The sequence below is a fragment of the Chinchilla lanigera genome, unplaced genomic scaffold, assembly GCF_000276665.1.
Source record: "Chinchilla lanigera isolate Chin_1 unplaced genomic scaffold, ChiLan1.0 scaffold00123, whole genome shotgun sequence".
Classification (NCBI taxonomy): domain Eukaryota; kingdom Metazoa; phylum Chordata; class Mammalia; order Rodentia; family Chinchillidae; genus Chinchilla; species Chinchilla lanigera.
In genome coordinates, this window is record NW_004955524.1 from 1,286,308 (window position 1) to 1,308,645 (window position 22,338).

Here is a 22,338-nt window from a genome sequence, read left to right on the forward strand (position 1 = left end):
CCTGTGCAGCCGCATGCCGTAACGCCCGTGTGTCACGCAGGCGCGGAGCAAGCTGTCCCAGCTGCACGAGAGCCGGCTGGACGCGCAGCGGAGCCTCGAGCAGTACGAGCAGGCGCTGGACGGCGCGGGCCTGGCCGAGCTGACTGCCCTCAGCGAAGGCGTCGCCCTGGCCGAGCGGGGTGGCTTCGGAGCCATGGTAAAGGTCGAGTGAGCGCACGGTTGGCAGTGAAGTGACCCCGTCCGCCCCATGCCCACCGGCTCTGTGCGGAGGCCGCTTACCCCGTGTCCCGAGCAGAGCCTCAAGACCCGGGCCTCTGTAACCCTGGGCTGCGTTTCCAGTTTCATGCTGCTGGGGTGGAGTTCGGGCCGGTGCTGCCCACTGAGCCGCTTGCCCTGGCCAACCTGGCCAGAGGCTGCAGTGCCGAGACTCGCCTTGGACGGGGGCTTCCCTTGCAGGCTCGGGGCGGGTGAGCTCGCGTGCAGGGGCTGGTGTGCGCGTGCGCGTGTGCACCTCCGAGTCCGCGGGGCACTGCCATGGCAGACAGGCGCGCAGCGTCCCTGGGGCATCTCGGCTCCTCAGGTGTGACTGCACCTCCACCCTCAGCGCTTTAGCCCAGGTTGCTGCCCTCAGCACCCACCAGCCCCTCTGGATGTCACGGCAGAGTCTGCCACGGCAGCCTGGCAGCCCTTGTCTGTCATGGGCTGGCCCTGGGCACCCCTGGTCCTTGCTGCCAGTCGTCCTGGGCTGTGCCCGAGCCCCGCTCTGGGCCTGTCTGCCTCTGCAGATCCTTTCAGGCCTGGCTCGGAGCACGGCCGCTCTTCCTTTCTGATGCTTGCTCGCCCCTCGGCTGCGTGTCCGTCCACGCCCGCCCCCTCGGGTGCCCTGGCGTCCGTCTCTCTCTGCTGTCCGCCAGCCCTCTTTACGCGTGTGTGGACTCGGAGACAGTGGGTTCCTCCCTGGTCTCCGTCGCCAGCTTGGCCGTCTGAGCTTGGGCATCGGGCCTTCCTCCTGCTCCGCCAGTGCTTGCTCCTGTTCTTGGGGTGTGTTTCTGCGGCACTGGCTGCAGCTGCGTGTCCTGTGTTCTCACGTAGAGGTTGGCAGTGAAGTGACAGTTTGCAGGTGGCTAGGGACACCCCCACCCCCTTCTTCAAGTTCTTGACCTTTCCTGATCTTCTCGTTCATCTTTGAACGGGTGAAGTTTACGCCGTAGCCGCTGAGCCCTGGGCCTGGACGCCGGCAGGCACGTCACACAGCAGCGCGTAGCGGTGTCGGGAGGGAAAGCCGTATTTATCTCGTTGTACAAATACACTTTTGAAGCACCTCTTGGGGTTTGTTTCCATTTCTTAATAAACACGTGGGCCAGGGTGTCTGGTCACCGCAGCGCCTGCATCTGCATCTGCGTGCTCCGGAGCAGGGCTCTGTGGTTCTCTCGGAGGGCCGAGCCAGTGAGCAGCGCCCAGCTGTGCAGGGTGACCTGGTCCAAGGGTGCAGGGCTCTTGGGGTCTCTTCCTCTGCCCGTCTCTGGTGGTGCTGGGGCTGCATGGCAGCGTCAGCGCTGCCACGGAGCCGCCCACCCACAGCCCGGTTTGCCTCTCGCTCCCACCCAGCTGGCTTCTTGCTCCCTGCCCAGGGCACCGTCTAATGAGACTGCGCCCCCTGGGAGCTCATCATGACAGGTCAGGTTGCGTGTGCCGTCAGCCCTTGCATGGCTCCCCAGAGTGCAGGGGAGTGGACCTCAGGCAGCAGCCTGGCCTCCCAGGGCCTGCTGCAGGGCTCCATTCCCTCCCCCAGCTCCCTGCGCCGGCTCTGTGCCACAGGAGCTGCTGCCCCAGCCACTGTCCCGTGGGAGGGCAACCCCGGCTGGCCCTGGCTTGTCCCTCGGGACGCGGTGCTCATCCTGGTATGCTCATCGCCCTGGCAGGGCAGGACCATCTTAGCATGTGCCTGCGCACGCCGCCACTCCTGCGGCAGGCTCATCATGGGGCACCCCTCTCGGCGCGGGGACTGTTCCGTCCACACGCTCCGTGCCGGCTGGCGCAGTCACTTCCCAGCGGTGGCCCTGGGTGACATCGTTACAGCCTTGACCTCACCGGAAAAGCAAGTTTTCAGCTGAGACTGTGACATGGAATGAAAAGCACGCTTCCTAACGGAAGCCCGCGGGTGTCTCTTCCTCTCCCGCGGGGCTGGGGGAAGCCAGGGCTAGGGAGGCCCTCGGCCACCGGGCGGGTTTTCTTGGGCCACACAGGCCCGGCTCCCACTGTGGCTACAGCTCGAGCCTCGCCACCCCTGCCTTGGCGCATCTCGGCGCTGGTCTCCCCTCTGCAGTGGGGACGCTGGCTGTGGACAGGCGTGTGCAGCGGCCCACTCTGAAACCGGGCCGGCCTGTCTGTCCATCCTCGGGGCATGCCCATCCCATCTCTGGTTCTATCAGAGGCTGTCCCAAGCCGGAGGACCACCCGCCACTTCTCTGTGCCCGGCACCCCACTGCACTCGGTGGACGGGACAGCAGGCCGTGGCCTTCAGCTTCTGACGCCCACATCCAGGTGGCAAGCGCGCACGCGCTCAAGGCCCTCTGCTTAGCGTCCTGGGTGCGGCCCGGTTTCCTTCCGGGTGAGGAGTGCTTTCTGGGCAGGTGGAGAGAAAGGCAGCCCCGCCTCCGGTGCCCCAGGCCGCGCACAGCCTTGGGCGAGCCTCCACCCGCAGCCCCCGCCTGCGCCGGTCGCAGCGGCCCTGCCCTCTAGGCGTGTTCTCGGAGTCAGAGTACTGGTGCCTGGCCAGCCCTGCCGTGGTGATCAGCGGAGCAGCGCCTGCCTCCAGGCTGCCCCCCAGCCCCACGTCCCACTGTGAAAATATGCTCTTCAGAAGTCACTGTTTTTCCTTCTGGTTTGAATATGCCTGCTTGCTTCTAGAAATAAGTGTCTTTTTTAAAAATGCAAAGTGCCATGCACGCTCTAGTAGCTGTAACTGCAGGAGCCCTGCTTCCTCACAGGGCAGCCTGCTGCTTGGCAGAGGAAGTGTGTTTTCATGTATGTGTAACTTCTTTTGGCACTGGGGGTTGAACGCCAGGGCCTTTGCACTGAGCTACACCTCCAGACTTTTTTTTGTTGTGAGGCAGTGTCTAGCTACGTAGCCCAGGCTGGCTTCGAACTCACTTTATAGCCCAGGTAGCCATGGAACTCACGGTGATCTTCCTGCCTCAGGCACCTGAGTGCTGGGATTACAGGCACATACTTCACTTATTTTTTCAATTTGGAGACAAATGTCTGGGCTTGACCTTGTGCCCGGCCTGCCTCAGCCTCCTAGAGTGCTGGGATCATGGCTTGTACCATCACGCTGAGCTCTAGGAACTGTTTCACGTGCCCACCTAGGTACACATTTGCTGACACAGAAACGGAGGAAGTTACACCTCTGAAATGAGGCAGGTGCCGTGGTTGTTGGGGACGCCTTTGTGACAGTTTCATCGTTGTCACTTTTGACTCAGTGACTTAACGTTACCCACCTAGGCGCCACTCTCTGCCCCCCGACTCCTGTGTCCAAGGCTGGTCCTGAGCTCCAGAGCTCACACAGTCCAGCCCCGCCCAGCCTCGTGAGTGCAGGCGCTATCGGCAGGTGCTCCTGGGCCCAGCTCTAAAAGAACTGAAAAAGCTTTAACAATTGGCTGAAACAGACGGGACAGGGAGTGCGGCCTTCCTCACTTCTACACTTGTAGTTCTGTGGCGACGGCCAGCCCCCTGCTGAGCAGCCAGGGCCACCGTCCCCTCCGCGACCTGCCCCTGGTGCAGGCCGGGCCTGCGTCCCCTCGGTGCCCTCCCGCGCATGCCTGTCGCTGCTGCCTTGCCAGTGAGTGGGGTCCCTGGTGCTGCCGGCAGCTGTCGCCAGGTCCGCCGGGCTGTGGCGGTGCAGGGCGGCCCGCATGAAGGCTGGGTGGCGTTCTCTTGTCACTTGCTGAGCTCACACGCTGCCGTCATCTCCCTCCGTGGGACCTCACCTTAGAGCCATGGCGGAGCTGCAGGAAGCGCGCAAAGGCCGAGGCCTGCGCCATGCCATTGCCCCGTCCCATCCACATCGCCACGCTGGGCACGGCCACGGCGCAGGTGTGGGGCTGCTCAGGGGCCAGAGGCCATGCCTCAGTGGCTTTTCTTTTCAGATCCTTTCAGTGTCCGATGCTTTGAGCGAGCCCCTCCTTAGGCGTAGACGTCTCCTTTGCTCTAGGTGAGAAGTAACAGTGCTTGTCCTGTCTCTCCGTGGCCTTCTAGGACGACCCTTTCAAAAGTAAAGCCTTGTTGTTTAGCAACGACGCCCAGGACCTGCACTCGGACCCCTTCCAGGCGGAGGACCCTTTCAAGGCCGACCCCTTCAAAGGCGCCGACCCCTTCAAAGGTAGCCACCAGCCCGCTCTCGGCGCAGACGCACACGGGTATGCAGGAAGGGCCCTCCCGACCACCTGCCCGCTTGGCCCTGTTGTCTCCGCCCGGGTCCCCCACAGTGTTCAGAGCCAGAGCAGCTTCAGGAGAGGGGCGGGCCGAGGAGGAGCAGGGAGGTGTTAGGCCTCGCCTTGACCTGGGGGCCCCAGAGTGCCAGGACAGACGGCCCTGGGGGGAGAGAGCAGCTGTCCCTGGTGGGGCCCGCCGTGCCTTCCCTGCCCCCCTCAGCGTGCAGCCGGGTCCCTGAGCGGCCAGGACCGCTTAGAGCGGATGGGCTGGGAAGAGCGGGGCGTCCTGGCTCCTGCTCCCCAGCAGCTGGTCCTGTGCCACCAGGTGACCCGTTCCAGAGCGACCCCTTCGCCGAGCAGCAGGCGGCGGCTGCAGGTAAGGCCCACTCCGTGTCTCTAGGCCCGGCCGTGCAGGAGGAGGCCAGCTTGGGGCCCCTTCAGGCCCAGCCCCGGGGACAGCGTTGCGGGCTGCGCCGTGGCCCACACTGCCTGCCTGGCATGGTTTTGTCTCTTTGTTTTAATGTGGGACATCTCTGTGCAGTGTCCTGTGGCCCGCCCCCCAGGGACCACAGTCCCCAGATCAGTCAGGCCTTCAGCCCTGTTAAGAGGTCTTCGGCTCCAGTGAGACTTGCGGTTGCGCGCCAGCTCCCCGCCCTCCACCCCGCCTGCCCGTGTGCCCGAGTCCTGCGTCAGCCTCAGTGGGCCGTGAGAGCGGGCCTCGGTCCCCGCCACAAGCAGACACAGGCGCTTCCCGCCAGCCGCAGGCCGCACGGCGGGGCACGCGCTGCAGTCCCGAGTCTCGGGGACTCGTCTGCAGGGAAGGCGCTGTCTCAGGGGCCCTGGCGCTGGGCCCCGGCCCCGTCACTGCAGGGGCCACACAGGTGCACAGGCGGCTCTCGCCCCGCACTGGCCCCCACACCTCTCCTTGGTCTTGGGGCACGTCGTTCACGGGCACTTCCCTTCAGGGTCCCGATTGCCTTCCAGATCCCTTTGGAGGAGACCCCTTCAAAGAAAGCGACCCATTCCGCGGCTCTGCCCCTGAGGACTTCTTCAAGAAGCCGCCAAAGAGCGACCCGTTTACCTCAGACCCCTTCACGAAGACCTCGTCCCTCCCTTCAAAGGTGAGTGGCCAGGGATACTGGGTGTGATGGCAGTCCTGCCCACTGCAGCCTCCATGTGTGGCAAGTCCCAGCTCCGCCTTTCCACCTTGTGGGGTGAGGGTGCTGTGGTGACTTTGTGATGCTGGCCAGGGCTCTCCAGACATGATGTCCAGTGCCCAGGCTCACTCCTGAATGGCCAGACAGCCACCTGGCCCACCCACTGCAGAGGGCCAGTGCCCAGTGACCCATGGTTAGCTGGAGCAGGGCCCATCTGCCCCTCTGTGTCCCCCAGCTCCTCTCTGTGAGCTGTCTCCACTGCCGTTTCACCTCTGAGAAGACAGACGGAGCACCGCACAGCGGGGGACAGTGGCATACACGTACAGCTCTAGCCACGCAGGACGCTGAGGCAGGAGGGTCACTTGAGCCCAGGAGTTCTAGAGCTGTGTGGGCCACACAGCAAGACCCTCGCTCAGCACACACCGTGCAGTCACGCAGACCAGTGTGCGCTGGCCACTTGGCATTCTCCTTGAATGGTCGCACCGGAGGGGACGTCTGGGGTTAGGCCGTCTCAGAGGTGTTGGTCTGCTTTATGAAGAGGTCTCCCTGCCTCTGCTTAGCCGACGAGGCACTAGGAGCAGCTGCTGTGTCTCTCACAGCCTTGCCTCCCTCCCTGCCAGCACTGCATCCACACCTGGCCCCCGGCCCTGCAGGGTGGCCCGGCTGTGCAGGGTGCCCCGGCCCTGGGAGCAGGGCTTGCCCGCCGCTGGCTGGGTTTGGGCCCCAGCCCTGGATGGCTCACCTGCAGCACCAGGGTCACAAGCTCGAGTCCTGGACCCAGGCCTCCTGGGCCGCGCCTCTGGGCGAGCAACTCCCACAGAGAGCCTCACCTGCCCTCCTTCCGAGGCCAGCCATGCTGTCCCTGCTCCGACCTGGCTGGGGTCCACGGTGGCTGTCCAGCCTGGGGGTCACTGCAGAGGGTCTGCCTGGTGGCCGCGCCTACCATAGAGGACAAACCTGCCCTCCCAGGGCCCGGCCAACCATGCACCCCTCTCCCCTAGCTCGACCCCTTCGAGTCCAGCGACCCCTTCTCCTCCAGCGCCTCCTCTAAAGGATCAGGTGAGCTGCGCCCTTCCCGCGCTCCTCCGGGGCATAGGTGCTCCCCACGGGGTGGACGGGGCTCTGCCGCCCCCAGGGCTCCTGGGCCTCCCAGGCCCGAGGCCAGAGCCAGTTTCCTGAAAGACAGTGGGCAGGATTCTGGGACAGCACTGCTGCTGTTTGCTGCCCAGCGGCAGGAAGCCAGGGCCTTCACGGCACGCTGCAGTGCTCGCTCCGTGTATTGTCTACTTTGAGACAAGGTCTCACTGAGTTGCCCAGGCTGGGCTCAAACATGTATTCTGCTGCCTCGGCCTCCCGAGTGCTGGAGTGACGGGTGTGGCCCCTGTGCCCGGCGTTGTTAGTTACTGCTTGCCCAGTCCTCCTCACGGACCTTCAGTGAGGAGTGTGCAGTTGACCCCAGGCCCTGGCTTGTGCTTGGATTCCAAGTTAGGTGATGCTCAGCTCCCACGAGTCAGGGCGCGTTGGGGCCCCTGTTCTCTGCCCGGCAGCTTGTGCCCTTCGCTTGGGAAAGCTCTGTGTCCACACAGCCAGGCAGCTGGTGCGGGCAGATCACAGAGAAAGCACAGCACCGCCTCTTCCTGAGCCCTGACTCCCAGCTACTTGGGAGGCTGAGGCAGGAGGATCACTTGAGCTCAGGTATGAGGCCAGCCTGGGCGACCCAGCCAGACCCTGTCTACTGTCTGCTGGCCACCAGGTGGCTCCTCTTCCCCTCCTGCGCTCTCCACCAGCCCCGCAGGACCGGAGGCTGTGCTGGGCGCCTTCCCAGAGCGGCCAGCACGAAGGAGGCACCGCCGGAGGGCAGGAGGCCTGGCGCCACGCTCGCCCCGGGCCTGAGACTGACTGTACCTTGCAGACCCCTTCGGGACCCTGGACCCCTTCGGGAGCTGGGCCTTCAGCGGTGCCGAGGGCTTTGCTGACTTCAGCCAGATGTCCAAGGTACCACTCTGGAGCCGGGCTCAGGCTCGTTCCGGGGGGCTGGGAGAGCCAGGGCCCTGCACCCACCCGCACCTAAGGCCTCAGCTCCGGGGGGTCCTGGGAGCGTCCCGGGAGAGCGCTCGGGGACACAGGCGGTGTGTCAGGCAGCATGGACTGGACGCCCGCCCCACTGGTCCTTCATCCCAGGCTGGCTCCGCCTGGAGCACCTGGGGGCCTCGCTGAGCGAAGTTGTGGGCGGGGTGCCATGCTGTGTCGCTTGCCCTTGTCCCTGGGCTGTCTGAGAGGCGCCCCACCATGCCCCCTCTGCAGCAGCCCCCGGGCAGGGAGATCCGGTCCTGGGAGCCCGTGTTCTTCCTTGGGGCTGTGGGCGGCCCAGCCCCTCAGGGAGGGCAGGGGCCACAGCAGGCCCGTGTTGCAGTGGGAAAGGTGCCCAGGCCGGTGGGTGTGAGCGACTGGGGCAGGAGATGGCCTGGCAGCCGGCCCACCCTGTGGGGGACGCACGTCCCCACATCCGCAGGGAGCCCAGGTGTGCAGGCCCCTCCCGTGAGGTTCGGACACACTCGCCGCCCTCCCCAGCGTCCGGCAGCAGGGGTGGCGTGGAGGCCGCGTGGGGCTCGCAGGCGACGTCTGTCCGGTGCGCACACGGCTTGTGCTCTCCACGAGGCGGTGGGCCCTCCCTGTGGCCCGGCACAGGGGCAGCCTTGGCATGGTCCCCGGCCCTGCCTTCCCACCCTGCTCCGCCCGGGCTCTGCTATGGTTGGCACTGGGCTTCTGGAGAAGCCTGTGAGTCCTCAGGCCCTGCCCCAGAGTGCCAGCGGAGGTGTCCCCACTCTGCCCACACGGCACCACGGTCTGAAGAGGGCCCCCTGCCTATGTTGCCCTCCAGGGCCCTCCCAGCGCCTGAGAGGCAGTGGGGCCACGTGGGAACGGGGCTCAGGGGGACCCAGTTCTGGACATGTCCGGGCTAGGCCTGCAGGGCAGGTCAGCAGGACCAGGACTGGCAGCCTGTCCGGCTTGGGAGCATCCCCACTGAGGCCTCCCGCCCAGCTGGCCGAGCTGTCCAGCTGTCCCCGGGCAGGCCGGTTGACGGGAGCCGCCCACCTGCTCCCTGCTCCAGGCACGGCCAGGGCGACGGGGCGTGTGCTCGCTCGGCCGGGACCCCGTGCCCCTGGGCCACGCACTGATTTTCAAGAACAACAGCGGGGTATAAATAAACGTGGAGGAAATGAAAGTGCGCTCGGCGGCTGTTTGCTTTCTGGGCTTTCTTCTGCCTCAGGCTCACCCCACGTCCCCACCTGAGCGGGCGTGGTGCCCGGGCGCACCCCTGGCTTCCCCTGGCCCCGCTGCCCTGCTCGCTGTGGCCCCACCCAGCGCCCGCTGCTTCCCGCCCCGCCCCCCCGCGCCCCGCCCGCCCGAGATGTTGTGAGATAGCGCTGACCTCAACCGCACAGCTTGCTTTAAAAACACGTCCCCAACATGTTTTCAGAGCTACGAGAACGAAAATAAGACTCCAGCTCACACGTTCACTCTTCCCCACCCACGCCCAGGGAAGCCATCCATGCACACTCAGCGCCGTCCGCCTGCTGTCACTGCCCGCTCGGCCCTTGGCGCTGCGGTGCTGGGGCGCTAGGCACCCTGCACGCGAGCCGCAGCCCGCCTGGCCGCTCAGAGCCCGCCCGCCGGGGTGTCAGCAGCCCTTCTCTGTCCTTTCCGCCCGCACCTCGCCCTGGCCACTCTTCAGCGCGGGTGAGGGAAGGCGGACCCCACTAGAGGCTGGGAAGCCTGCGTCTCCCACCCGGTGTGGGAAGTGCCGTGGGCGTCCTGGAGCCAGGTGATGACACGAGCCGGTCGCCTCAGAGGGAAGGCGCTGGGGCTCGTGCTCCCTCTGCCTGGCCCCAGAGGACCCAGCTGGCCCGGCCCAGGCAGCGTCAGCACCAACGTGTCACCAGCTGTCCCAGCTCGGTGCACCCTTTCGTGGCCCAGATCCTGCCGCTCAACCTGGGAGGAGGGGCCTGCTGGGCTCCCCGCCATACTGCATGGCCAGGGCTTGCCCGACTCCGGGTAGGCAGGCCGTGCGTGCCCACTCCACGCCCCTTCTGCCAAGCCACTGCAGTGTCAGCCTGGGAGGCCGTGATCCCCTCTGACGCCCCTGCCCTCTCCCTCTTCCTCCAGTGTGGAGACCTTGTTGGTCCTCGCTAGTCCCCTCCCCTGGGCAGGTGTGCACGGGGTGTCCTCAGACCCCTGCAGGGATGAGAGAGAATCTGGTCGCGCCGTGTGCCTGGCATCTCCCGCGGCCACGCGCCGGGGCAGCTGGGACCCCGGACGAGCCCCGCGCGGCCCCTGCAGGCGCTGCTCCGCTGCGGTGACTTGTAGGTCCAGGCAGGGAGAGGTGGACTGACAACGGGCAGGACGCGCCGGCGGGCGCTGCACAGTTGCTTGCACTCAGGCATCGTCTGTGCCTGGCACTCCCCGGGTCATGCGGGAGGGCCTCGGCCGTCACGCCGGAAAGCGGGAGCACGGCAGGGCGTGACTGCGAGTCGTCCGCGCCCCTGGCCCATCGCCTCCCTCTTGCTGTCAGGGCGGGAGAGAGGGCTGCCTCGTCTGCCATCTTGTTCAAGACGGCGCAGTCTCAGCTGCCTGGGAGGCGGCGTCCAGGGCCAGCCTGGCCCCGAGCCGGACTCTGCAGAGGTGGGCGGGCGAGGCGGCGGCTCAGTGGCCAGCCCTGGCTGAGCCTGTGTGAGGTCCTGGGTCCAGCCCCAGCGCTGCAGCAAAGAAAGATGGGTGGAAACTGAGGCACGGTGTGGACAGCGGTGGCGGAGCTGGGGTCCCACGCTGCGTGTGGCCACTGGGCTCCACAACTGGGCAAGTCGTGGTGAGCCCGCACGCCTCCCGTGCCAGGAGCTCCGTGCGGGCCGGCCTGCCCTGGCTGAGACCCTTGCTGTGGAAGGAGTGGCTGCTGCCGGCTCTGGTGCTCGGCTCCTCTGGGCCTGAGGCTCGGCAGCCCTGCCTGGAGGAGGGTGCAGGTCCAGCCTGGCCTTCCTGGGCCTCGGTTCCCCTGTCGGAGCCGGCCTCTCCTGCCTGGGCAGCCGCGGGATCGGAGCAGTGAGGGCCCAGGCCGCAGGCGGCGGGAGCTGCAGGCGGGCACGTGACAGCCCGTGGGTGGAGGGCAGCAGCACAGCGGGGAGGGTGTCGCCGACCCAGCCCCTGCGTGGCAGCCCGGGGACGTGGAGAGGGCCGGTGCCCCTGGCCGGGCGGTGGGAGGCAGCACGTGGGGTGTGCGCGGACCCCACAGCCGCAGGGTGAGGCGACACATCAGCTGCGCTCGAGGCGGGGCAGCCTGTACCCGGGGCCGGGGCAGACCCACACGGGCCGGGCGCCTCCTGTGGTGAGGGCACGGCCACTCTGCTGCCCACCTGGCACCGGGGAGGGAGGTGGGCTTGGAGAGCCGGGCGGCGCGGCGGCCTGCGCGGCGGTGACGTGTGCCTCTCCGCTGTCCTCTCTTGCAGCCCCCCGCTTCTGGCCCCTTCGCTTCCTCCCTGGCCGGGGCCGCTTTCTCAGAGGACCCCTTCAAGAGCAAACAGGACACGCCTGCTCTGCCGCCGAAGAAGCCCGCGCCTCCGCGGCCCAAGCCCCCCAGCGGTCAGTATGCGCCCCTCCTGCGGCCAGCCCCACCCCACCCAGCGGCCAGGCAAGCTGTGTGCGCCATGCCGCCGTCCTGCGCGCTGCCCCGGGTGTCCTGACCCTGGCCCTGCTGGCGCAGGAGGCGGGCCCTCAGTGCCGCCTGTCCCTAGCAGGCCGAGGACCCAGGTGGGGAGAAGGTGGCATTCTGTCCCCATCTGCCCATGGGTGCCCCAGGATAGATTCCAGGGACTGTGACCCATACATGGGACTCTTGGGACCAAGCTCCACCCAGGCCTCCGCCACGCTCACTTGGGCAGCAGCGGGTGCCCTACAGGCTCTGCCTACGGCTGTCCCCTCTGCAGCCGTGATGCCAGCACCCCAGCCTGGCTGCCACGTCCACTCCCAGCCAGGGTTTCCTGTGCAGTCCTTCCCCCTGCCCCCAGGCTGTCCCCCGGCACCCCCTCTGGTCATTTCAGCGAGGCCTGGCTCTCACCCAGCCCCGGCTCAGCCTACATGAGACCTGGACTGCTCTTGGTGACCTCCCCGTCACAGCCCCAGGGTGCCTTCCCATGTGAGCGCTGGGAGGACGGGCAGAGCGGGGGACGGGCAGCAGGGCGCCTGTGGGGGGCGCGGGCTCGCAGGGCCACAGCAGAGCCGGGAGCACGGCGCCCCACCTCCGCGGGTGAGCACACTCACATTCACACATGCAGCCAGCGCACACACGTGCTCTGCACAGCTGCTGCGTGCATATGCAGACGTGCATGTATGCGTGGACATGCATGTTCAAGAGTGTCCCCTGGCAGGGAGCTCACGTGAAGTGCCCGTCACATGTGCACACAGGCGGCATGCCGTCACGTGCTGCACTGCAGTGGCACACGCCCAGGCACACGCACATGCTCACTGGCCTCACATGGATGTGAGGCGTGTCCTGTTTGCTCTTAACACCCATGCGAGAACATGTGCTCACGTGTGTGCACACGTGCAAGACAGCACTGCTTTGGGCGCCAAGGAGGAACGGCATCACTCTAGGGCTCGTGGCAAACGCCACCTTCACCGCTTCCCCATCCCAGGCTGGGCACAGGGGCTGCTTCCGACCCCTCCTGTCCCCGACGTCGCCGTCTGCATCTCCATTTGCCCACAGGGGCGTCTGCTTGGAGCACAGCGTGGCCACCTGCGCCGAGTCAGACAGCGGCGTGGGGGGAGGCGGAGGCTCCTGCAGGGTGGCGCCAGTCGGGTGGCGGCTGCTTGTCCAGGGCCTCTGGCTGCAGGCCTGTCCCCCGCCCCGAGGGTGTTGGAGACAGGGCCAGGCCTCTCCGGAGTGCGTGTAGTCACCGGGTGCGCAGCGGGGACGCCGTGTCCTGCCCGTGGCCGGGCTGAGTGTCCTCTGCTTCTCTCACAGCCCCGGGCTGTACGCACTGCGGGGCGGTAGGTACAGGCGCAGGCCCGCTGCGAGCTCCCCACTGCCAACCCCAAGCTGCCCCCCGGGGGGGGCGGTGCGTGGCTCCAGGGGTCCTCCGGGGCCCTGCGCCCGCCCGGTTTCCTCTCGGCCTGTAGGCCAGGCTGCTGTGCCCCAGCATGGGCGTGACAGGACTCCTGGGCCCACGGCGCCCCGGCACTTGTTAGGGAGCTGAGGCCCTGTGTCTGGCACCTCAGTTGCTGCTTTGAAGCAACCCTAGTGCATGTCACCTTTTCTGTTTCTTTGCTTTTGTTTTTGTTGTTGAGACAGGGTCTCTCCGCTGCTGAGGCTGGTCTTGAACTCACGGTCCTCCCAGGTTCTGCAATTGCAGGGTCCTTTCTTGAGAGGTTGTGCTTGTGTGCCCTCCTTGGCCTTTCCCTTACCTGCCGTGCAAGACTGTGAGCCGGCGATGGCGAGCGCCGACTTAGCTGGTCACAGTCCCGCAGGTGCCCGAGCACCAGGCTGCGCGCCGGCGGCCCTGGAGGCTGCGGGGCTGAGGGGGGTGTGGGCGGCCATGGGGCAGACAGGCTCCTTGGAGGGAGGCTGGCCCCGGAGAGCGCCGTGCGGGGCAGAGGCACCCTGCTTGGGACGCCTGGTTCACCCTGTCCACCCAGGCCGCCCTCAGGGCTGCTTGCTGTGGCCTCGTTCTGGATGTTGGGGTTGGAGCCCTGTGTGGCTTCTTGGCCCGCTGCTGACCCACTCCGTGCCCGAGCAAGGCGGGGGCTCCGAGCCTCAGTGTCCCCACCCGGCTGCGAGGTCTGGCCTCGGCCGCGGGCAGAGCACTGTGCCGCAGCCTCCTCCCCACGCTGCCCTGCGTGCAGGGCCAGCATGCGGCCGCCCCTGCATGGGCACCTTTCATGGGCACCCCGCGACTGGGCAGCCTCCTTCCCTGCGCAGTTGCAGTATGGCAGGGCTGCGGGAAGCCTTGAAGAGCGTCACATGTGGGAGGTGGAGCCTGATGCCTCCACGGGGTCTCCACGCCTGTCCCTGGGCGGCACCCGTGTGAGTGTGGGTCTGAGTCCCAGCTGTCTCGGGGCTGTGTGCTGAGGCCCACCCCGCTGTTCCTCTGGAGCGGCCTGGTTACATAAGGCCAGGTGGAGCCTGTGGCTGTCCTTGGGGGCCCCTCCAACCTCGGGGCTGGTCCCGGCCGGCACCGTGCCCATGCCCTCACTGAAGCATAAGAGACCCCAGGACCCCAGCTGTGTGCGGGACCGAGCTCCCAGCCTGGAGCGTTTTCTAGAAAGGTCCTCGCAGTGCTGAGTGCGCAGCAGGTGCCTGCGTGCGGCCGGAGGCCGGCTCCTTCCAGGCAGGTGCAAAACAACCCGCGGCTCCGAAACCTGGCCGTTGGTGCGGACGGGCGGGCGTGCACCTCCCCCAGGTAAACAACGGTGTGTTTTGTGCAACGGACCGGAGCTCGAGATCACTCAGCTCACCGAGGAGTTTCTAGGTAAAAGTTGTTGATTTGCACAGAGAGAAACAGATTTTTTTAAGCTCAGGAAACGGCTGTGTGGGTGTCAGTGATTGGGCCCCCGGCTGCGCTGCGATAGTGGGATCGGCAGCCCTGCCCCACCCTGCCACTTCCTGCCGGCAGCCCGGCCTGCGGTTCCTGCAGCCCGGTGACACCGGCTCACCAGCCCGTAACCTTTAACCTCTCTCCACGGCCGTCAGCAGCGCCCCTGGCCCAGCTGGGCCCAGGGCTGAGGCCGCCGTGTGCGCCCCCAGGGCTCCCACAGTGCGGCTGTCACAGCTGCCATCCAGCAGCCTTCCCTTGGAGGGGAGGGGAGCCCGCATCCCCTGTGACCTGCGCCCGCCCCGCGGGAGAGCACACGTCGCCTGCCTAGGGCGCAAGCCCCTCCGCGCCCACCGGTGGGCCCCCCCCCCCCGGCACAGCCTTGGCTTCCCGCCGCGGTCACCTTGCGTGTGGCAGCCCAGGGCGGGCAGGCAGGGCGGGTCGGCACAGGGTAGGCCAGAGCTCCAGGAGGACACGGCCGCTCCTCCGCCCAGGCCGAGGTCGGCCCCAGGGCCCCGGGCTGGAGTCCGCCCCGTATGCCCTGAAACCTCTGGCTGGTTGCAGAAGATCCACTTGTAAAATGGCATCTCCATCTCAACGGTGCGGTTAGCACCTCAGCCTTAAACTTAACTACTTGAATTCCGTTCCCACGATGATCACAGAGAGATAGGGCCTTGCATGGCAGCTTGAGAGCTGCGCCGCGTCCCTGTCCCAGGCCCGGTGGCCCGGGAAGCAGGGCCCTTGGGGAGGCGCTTCCCGGGGGGGCTCTGGCCAGGGCCCTGGGCCGGGGTCCCCGGGTAGGGCAGGCAGGAAGGCGGATCCTGGGCTCAGCCAGCCGCCCGGCTTGCTGGCTGCTTGGGCCCGTGCGTGGGCAGTGTGGACGAGTCCGAAAACGGCTGCCTCGGCCTCCTGGGCGCACGCCCACCCTCCTGCGCACAGGGCAGCTCCTGTGGGTGCCGCGCGGCTCTCGCGTCGCCCGCCTGCAGCGGGCTGAGGGCCGAGTAGAGGCTCCCACCCCTGGCCCTGCCGCCCCGGCTGCCACACGGGCACCGGGGCCTCATCTGCAGCCCCGGCGGCACAGCGGGCACAGGGCTGCGGGAAGCAGGGCCTGCTCCCAGGCAGGGACTCCCCCAGGCCCCCGGAGCGCCGGTGTCCCCGTGCCGCACCGTCCCCTGCCCCCGCGTGCGACCCCTCGGGTGGCTGTGTCACAGGCAGCGCCTCGGCCGTGCCGGCCTCGGGGAGCAGCACAGCCGGTCCCGCACGCTGTCTACCAGGGTGTGCGCAGGTGACGTCTCCCAGCCCCTCGGGGGTCTCAGCTGCACCCAGGGACCTGCCACCGGGACAGACTCTGTCAGAGGGTACTTCCAAGTCAGCCGGCGCCGCCCACCACCCTCTGTCCAGCCCCAGGCTGACAAAGCCCTGCGTTTGCAGGTTCCCTACACTGTCCCAGGAGCCTTTTAGTGATAGTGCTAGAAGAAAATTTAAAGTTTGAAACGGGGTCTGACCTCTTGCTGAATTTCCCAGCCCGGGCTCTGACTTGGAACCTCCTGCCTCAGCCTCCCAGAGTGCTGGGACGACAGGTGTGTCCACCACACCCGCCAAAAGTCAGTCTCACATCAAGGCAGATAGCCTTCTGTGGACTCAGACTGTGATCACCGCTGCCCTCCTGCTCGTCTCCCTCCCTGGGGTGCCGTGTCCAGGCCCTGCAGCCCTTGGGTGCCCGTGACCCCCATCCACCACAGCCACCCCAGGGGCCACGGAGCCGCAGGTGGAGGAGCATCGTAAGCGTTTGCTCAGCTCCGCAGTTCAGACCCAAACCTCATCCTGTTCCCTTCAAAGCACTGAGCGGGTTTTCTTCAAATTCGGTAAATATTTTTAGTGGAAAATCTCAACGCTGAGACCGAGGGGACCTCAGATTTTATCTCCTGGCTGTGCTGCCTGGCACCGCTTTGATCTGCAGGGTCGCCTGCTGCTCCCTCGTGCCCGCAGCCCCGTGTCACCGCGCTGCCCACCATCGTCCCCCGGCCCTGGGCTGCGCTCTTTGCACCCCTCTGGCCAGCTGGGCCGCTCCTCAGGGCCAGCCAGGGCTCCAGGCTGTCCGCCTCAGCTGTGCCAGGCCGTGACCACGTATGTGTGGTGTCTCGTGGGGAGGGGACCGTGTGCGGGTGTCCACTCCGCGTTCCGTGTGACAGTCTGCGAGTGTGCGCCGTGCCGGGTAGGGACGGTTGTTGGCGCAGCTGTCATTGGGAAGGGGAGTCGCGAGTGCACCCTGCGGTCTGGATGGTGACATCCCTGACAGTGTCCATGCCGGGGCAGGGGGCAGTTGCGTGGCCGTAGCGTGGCGGCTCAGGTGTCGGCCCTGCCTGGAGCGCAGCCCCGCTGTCTCCCCGCGACCTGCGCAGTGCCCGGCACGGACGCCCCACGTCGCACCCCTCCGTCCCCTCCTCGTCCCCGCCCTTCTCTCCCTGCTTCCTGTTGTCCTTCGTTTTGCTGTTCGTTCACGCGCGGATCTCTCGTCTAAGACAGCCGCCTGTCCGCGTCTCCACGAGCAGCACGCTCGCAAGGGCGACGCGCTCCGTCCTCACACGGAGTCTGTGCCCCACGTGCGCGAACCTCTGTCCGTGCCGAGGCCCGTGTCAGCCGGCGGTGTCCCCAGCCCCCCCGCCCTGCGTGCCGCCATCGAATCCCTAGCCTGAGCTCCCCCCCCGGAGTGTGCCCGCTCTGCCGGGATACAGGCTGCGGTCCTTGTCCCGGGCGGCCCAGCCAGCCCAGGACCCTCGGGGCGGTTTCCTGGAAAGCCCTGCTGGCCGCTCCTCCCGTCCGCGCCTGGCGGGAAGCTCGCAGGGCGGGGCCGGCCGGCCGGTGCTCCTGGTGAGCTGCGCTGCGGTAAACCAGCCCCTCACATTGTTTTCGCCAGAGTCAGTGCTGTGTGTGGTTTCGGTACACCGCTCGGGTAACTGTTGAAACTGCTGTGGTTTGAAAATAAGTTCTATTTTGCCTTTTCTTGCACCCTGCATCCCTCTCTCCCGTCCACGGGGGATCGGTGTGGGGGCTGCTGTCATGTGGCCCGCAGGGCGCTCAGCGTTCGTCTGGACCCAGCCTTCTGCTCCACAGGGTCCTTCGGTCCCCACTGCAGGTGCTTAGGGATCCGGGGCCAGGCGGTGTCGGGGACAGCTTGGCTGGGTGTTACACCGACGAGATTTTGCTGTTTTGGTTTTTTTGAGACGGGGTCTCAGTGTGTAGCGCACGGGACCCTCCTGCCTTGGCCTCCTGAGTGCTGGGGTCACAGCGTGTGCCACCACCGCGCCTGGAGGGTTTCGGGGGTGCTCTCCGATCCCCGCTCTGCCCCAGAGCTCAGCACGGGCCCCCACCCCTGGTCCCCACGCTGTGGAAAGCACCGTGGGCTTGCGTCTCGGCCTGCGCAGGTTACAGCAGCTGTGTCGCCTGCGAGAAGCCCTCCCTCAGGGAAGTCGGAGAGACGATCGGGGAGCAAGCAGAAGTGGTTACGTAAAAGCGGGAAGCAGACCCAGCGTGCCCGAGAAGCGTGCTGCTAAAATTAACTTGCCGCGCAGGCTGGGGAGCCCGGGTCCAGGGCAGTGCCACCGACAGCCAGCGCCGTGCGGGCCACCCCAGCGGGGCGGCCCTGGCGCCAGAATGCGCCCAGAGAGCCATGTTCCCTCTGAAAATGAGAGGCAGCCGTTGCAGTGCCCTGGTTTCATGTGAGCACAGGCGCAGTGGGGACAACGGTTTCGCCAGGCGGAGCCGGCTGGGCTTCTGGGTGCGCCCTGCTCAGCAGAAACCTCAGCCCCGGCTCGGAGCGGCCTCCCGGCACACAGCCCTGCAAGGAGGGAGAGGACAGGGCGCGGGGGCCTGGCCGGTCACCGCCCGCATGCACATCTGCCAGTCCCGCAGGGTCATACCCCGCAGAGGCACTCCTCACAGGTGTGCCTAACCGTGGCGGTGCAGGGCGGGAGGCTGAGGCAGGAGGATCATAGGCCAAGCCCATCCTGGGCAGCTTAGCGAGACCTGTCTCAGAACAGTTTGAGAGGGCCGGGGTACAGCGTGGCAGAGCACCTGTGGGTTCAATGCCCAGTACCACAAAGAAAAGAACAAGAAACCCGAGCCCCGTGGGTGCCCAGACTCTGAGGCTGTGCGGGGCACTGGCCCCATGCGTGAGCCTCGCTGTCCATCGGACGGCCTCACAGTGCAGGGTGGCCCTGCCACGCACCCGCGTCCCCCCGGCCCCGTGTGCACACCTGCCCATGGCTTCGTGGTCCCCGAGGCCACTCGGTGGCCCGTCACCCTGCACCAAAGGCCCCAGCCAGGCGGCATAAGCGGACGTGCTGTTCCCCGCTACTGCAGGCTCTGGTGCAGCCACGGGGCCTTTCTGACTGCCGTGTCCTCCCGGGCTGTCCCTCTTGAGCACCTGTGTCCTCGTCACCCGTGACCCTGTCCTGACACAGTTTCTCATCAGAAGTCTTCTCTCCGTCTGCTGCCATAACCTGAGGACCCCACAGGAGAGCTGGGCGCTGTGGCCCTAGCCCTAGAAGGCTGAGGCAGGAGCATCTCACTCGCAAACGCAGTCTGGCATGGGGGTCAGAGAGAGGTCTGTGCTGGGGGCAGGGCGCGTCGGCTGCAGGCAGAAAGGGAGCAAGGCCCGGCACCTCCGGCCTAGGAGGACGCGGTCTCTGGGCCAGGGATGGGCTGTCGGGGAGCTGGGGACTCTGAGGCCCCGGGCAGGACTGTGGAAGCTGAGGGCGATTGGGAGGAGCAAGAGGAGGTGACGGGGGTGACGGGCAGGGGTACAGCCACAGGCGCCAGGGCGGTGCTTTGGGGCAAGGTGCGGCCAGGCTGCTCAGACCCTGCTGTGGCCGGGCGGCGACTGGGGCCTGACGGGGCCCTCGTCGGTGTGGGCGCGGCCGTCTCTGCTGGTGCAGGTCGGCTGTGTGCCGGGGAGGCCGACCTCCAGCTCTGCTCCTGCCACCGCCAGACGCGCTAGCAGTGGGTGGGCTGGGCGCCTTCGACCCCTGAGCCTGAGCTGGAGCCCTCTGCACAGAGCGGCCTCCGGTGGGGCGGGGCGGGGCTCGGGGGCCTCCTTCCTTGCAGGGGGGAGCCGGCTGGGCTGTGCCCGCTTCTCGGGGCTTGACCAGCACAGATCTGTGACAGACGTGTCTGTGGGGTGACGGGCAGCCCCAGAGCAGCACACGGAGTGTCCCCGAGGGTCTGCCACTTCACAGACGAGGAACCGGCCCTGGGTGTGAGGCCCGGAGCTAAAGGCGGCAGATACAGTACGTGACCCTGGGCCCGGGACGTGTGGGCTCCTCAGGAGTGTGCCAGGGCTGTTGGTTCCAGAGGTGGCACTGGGCTGGCGCTGGGCGAGCTTGCTGCCCGCCGCGCTGAGTCATCCTGAAAGTGCATGTGAACTTTCTATTGAGATAAACTGTAATTTTAGCTATCGTGTGCATCTCTGGGGATTGCGTGGGACTCAGCCCTCGGCAGCAGTGCGTGGTACCAGGTCTGGGCAGCCGCCGCTCCCAGCCCCTCGACATTTCTCTTTCTCTGTGCTGGGAGCTCCGGGACCCTTCCTAGGGTTGTTGTGGAACTGAGTGCTGTCAGCAGACGCTTGCCACAAATGTGAGACGGCGCTGTGTGGTGCCCAGCCGCGAGGAGGCTGGGGCAGGGAGATCTCGAGTTCAAGGCTGGCTGGGCAGTGGAGGGGAACCTTGTCTCAAAGTAAGACCGCCAAGGTGCAGCTCGTGAGGGGCACTTGCGCAGCATGCCCAAGGCCTGGGTCCTTGGCCAGCACTGCAGAACAGAGAGAGAGAGAAAATACTGAAGTCCAGCCCCCCGACCCACCTGCACGTGGCCCCACCGGCCATCTGCATGTGCGCTGTCCCCGCAGCTCTGAGCGCTAGCCGTTCTGTGCGGGTGCGTGCGTGTGTGTTTGCGTTTTGCTGCCCACAACCACGTCCAGCCCCTGCCCCGGGCTGCGGCTCGGCGGTGAGGCCTCGCTCACCGTGCAGGAGGCCCCAGCTCCATGCCCAGTCTGCAGAGAGAAAACCCAGTGAAGAGCAGGGCGGCCGTGCTCCGCACCTGTGTCCCCGTCCCCGGGTCCCCGTCCCCTGGGGCAGAGCCCCTGCGCGTCTGCTCTGTCCGTGGTGAGTAACTTGTGTTTCTTTTTTGTTTTTTCTCCTTTTCTCTTCTTTCTCCTAAACTTTCCAGGTAAAAGTACACCTGTGAGCCAGCTCGGTTCTGCAGAGTGCCCCGAGTCCCCCGACCCGTTCCAGCCACTCGGGGCTGACAGCGGTGACCCGTTCCAAAATAAAAAGGGGTTTGGGGACCCATTTAGTGGGAAAGACCCTTTTGTCCCCTCCTCTCCAGCTAAGTCTTCTAAGGCCTCTTCCTCGGGCTTTGCCGACTTCGCCTCTGTAAGTTGAGCCCCGCCGCGGCGCCACCCTCCCCCGCTTGCAGCTTCTCAGGGTGACTTGAGGGTGCCTCTCAGTGGCCCGCGCTCTGCTGCTGAGTCCTGGTCCCGTGTGGCGCTCGCCTCTGGGTAGGGGCGCCGAGGCTCCAGCAGGCCGCGGGAGCTCTGTCACTGTGTCCTGGGCATGCGGCCTGCTTGCTCTCGCTAGCTCATTGCTGGAATCCCTGCTCCGAGCTCTGTGACTCGGGCGGTGTTAGGCGTCAGCTGCCCCCAGCTCTGTGCGCCCGTCCTGGCCGCAGCCACCCCCAGGCGCCTGGCGGGCAGCACAGGGGACGCTGGCAGAGGGGCCGGGCGAGGGCACCCAGCTTCTGGCCTCTGGGAGGCGCCGGGCCTGTAGGCCTCGGCCAGAGCTCGGAGCGAAGGCGGAGCGCTGACCCTGTCAGAAACTGGCCCAGGCCCTCGCAGGTGGGGTTTCAGGTTTTGTTTTGTGAGATAGGGTCTGGTCCTGTGGCCCAGGCTGGCCTGGGACTCGCGGCAATCCTCCTGCCTCAGCCTCAAGAGTGCTGGGATGAGCAGTGTCCGCCCAGAGGCCAGCCCTTTGTAAACAGACTCAGAGCCCTGGGGTGCGGCCCAGCCTGGCGCTCGCCATCCCAGCACCAAAGACCCGCGCGCTCTCAGCAGCAGTGCCGTCCCTGGGCACCGCTGTCTGTGGCCCCCTGGCAGCTGGTTCACAGCCGCGGGCGGCTCACGCCCTGACGGTCACACGGGGGCAGCGTTCCTAGAAGCAGACACGCAGTCCAGGCGTAGAGGTTTCTACGGTGGCTCGAGGTGTTTTCCGGAGGATAGAAGCGCGGACGGGAGCCGCCAGGCTCTGCGAGCCAGCACAGGCCAGGCCCGGCGTGGGGCTGCAGACCCCCGCGGTGCTGAGCGGCTGCAGAGAGAAGCCCTGGCCCCGTGGCCCCCGGGGCTCACCCAGCGCACCACCGGGCGTCGGCTCTCGTGGCTCCGGTTTTCCGCCCTAGGCAGGCAGGCTGGTGGCTCTCGTGCCAGGGGAGCCAGCCCTGCGCGGCCGCCGCAGCCCTGCCGCTCAGGTTAGGCGCCCCTCCCTTCCCCGCGGGCACGGGCAGGACCCTGGGGCTCGCTGGCCCTGCAGTCAGGCAGTGCTGTGTCTGCTCCGGGATTCGGGCCTCTGCCGCGCTCCTGGCTGTGCCCGTGGCTGGAACATCATGCCACCTCGGAAACCCAAGCCGGTTCTGCTGCTGCCACGCCAGGTGATGCGGAGAGGGCGCGCTGTGCCCGCGGTCAGGCGGCGGGGTCTGAGGAGGTGCCGCGGGCTGCCGCCCGTGCAGAGGCTGACGGCCCCACGCTCGGGCCGCGTTGCCCTCAGCGCCCGGCTGTGCCCCTCTGGCCCCTCTACTGTGCGGGCTGAGGTTTCCGCCCTTGGCTCATTCGTGCTTGTAGCTGTTCATGAGAGACCACTTCCCTCTCTGGCATCCCGGCACTCAGGAGGCCGAGGCAGAAGGATCCAATTTCCAGTCCAGCCTGGCAACTTAGTGAGATTCCCCCTCTCAAAATGAGAAGGGCTGGGCTGCAGCGCAGTGCAGGGGTGCTGGGGTCCATTCTCAGGGTCACAGAAACAGCAAAAAGCCGGGCCTTCGCACCCGCAGCGTGGGCACGAGCAAGCTGCGTGCGCAGGCCGGCGGAGCCTGACTGCGGTGCGGCACGGGCGCAGTGAGCGGAGC

General features: G+C 66.8%; 1 protein-coding gene across 4 annotated transcripts in view; it reads left to right on the forward strand.

Moving 5' to 3' along the window:
- The window catches only part of Eps15l1 (epidermal growth factor receptor pathway substrate 15-like 1), a 45,360-nt gene that overhangs the window by 22,273 nt on the left and 749 nt on the right, over window positions 1-22,338 (forward strand). Inside the window, exons 16-23 of one of the 4 annotated variants that reach the window (XM_013507228.1) lie at window positions 41-196; window positions 4,258-4,381; window positions 4,759-4,809; window positions 5,418-5,554; window positions 6,592-6,649; window positions 7,503-7,585; window positions 11,092-11,224; window positions 20,395-20,600. In XM_013507228.1, coding sequence (XP_013362682.1) covers window positions 41-196; window positions 4,258-4,381; window positions 4,759-4,809; window positions 5,418-5,554; window positions 6,592-6,649; window positions 7,503-7,585; window positions 11,092-11,224; window positions 20,395-20,600 — 948 coding nt within the window. Of the gene's footprint in view, window positions 1-40; window positions 197-4,257; window positions 4,382-4,758; window positions 4,810-5,417; window positions 5,555-6,591; window positions 6,650-7,502; window positions 7,586-8,102; window positions 8,817-11,091; window positions 11,225-20,394; window positions 20,601-22,338 lie in introns of those variants that run through there. The other 3 variants (XM_013507229.1, XM_013507230.1, XM_013507231.1) reach the window with 3 other exon arrangements.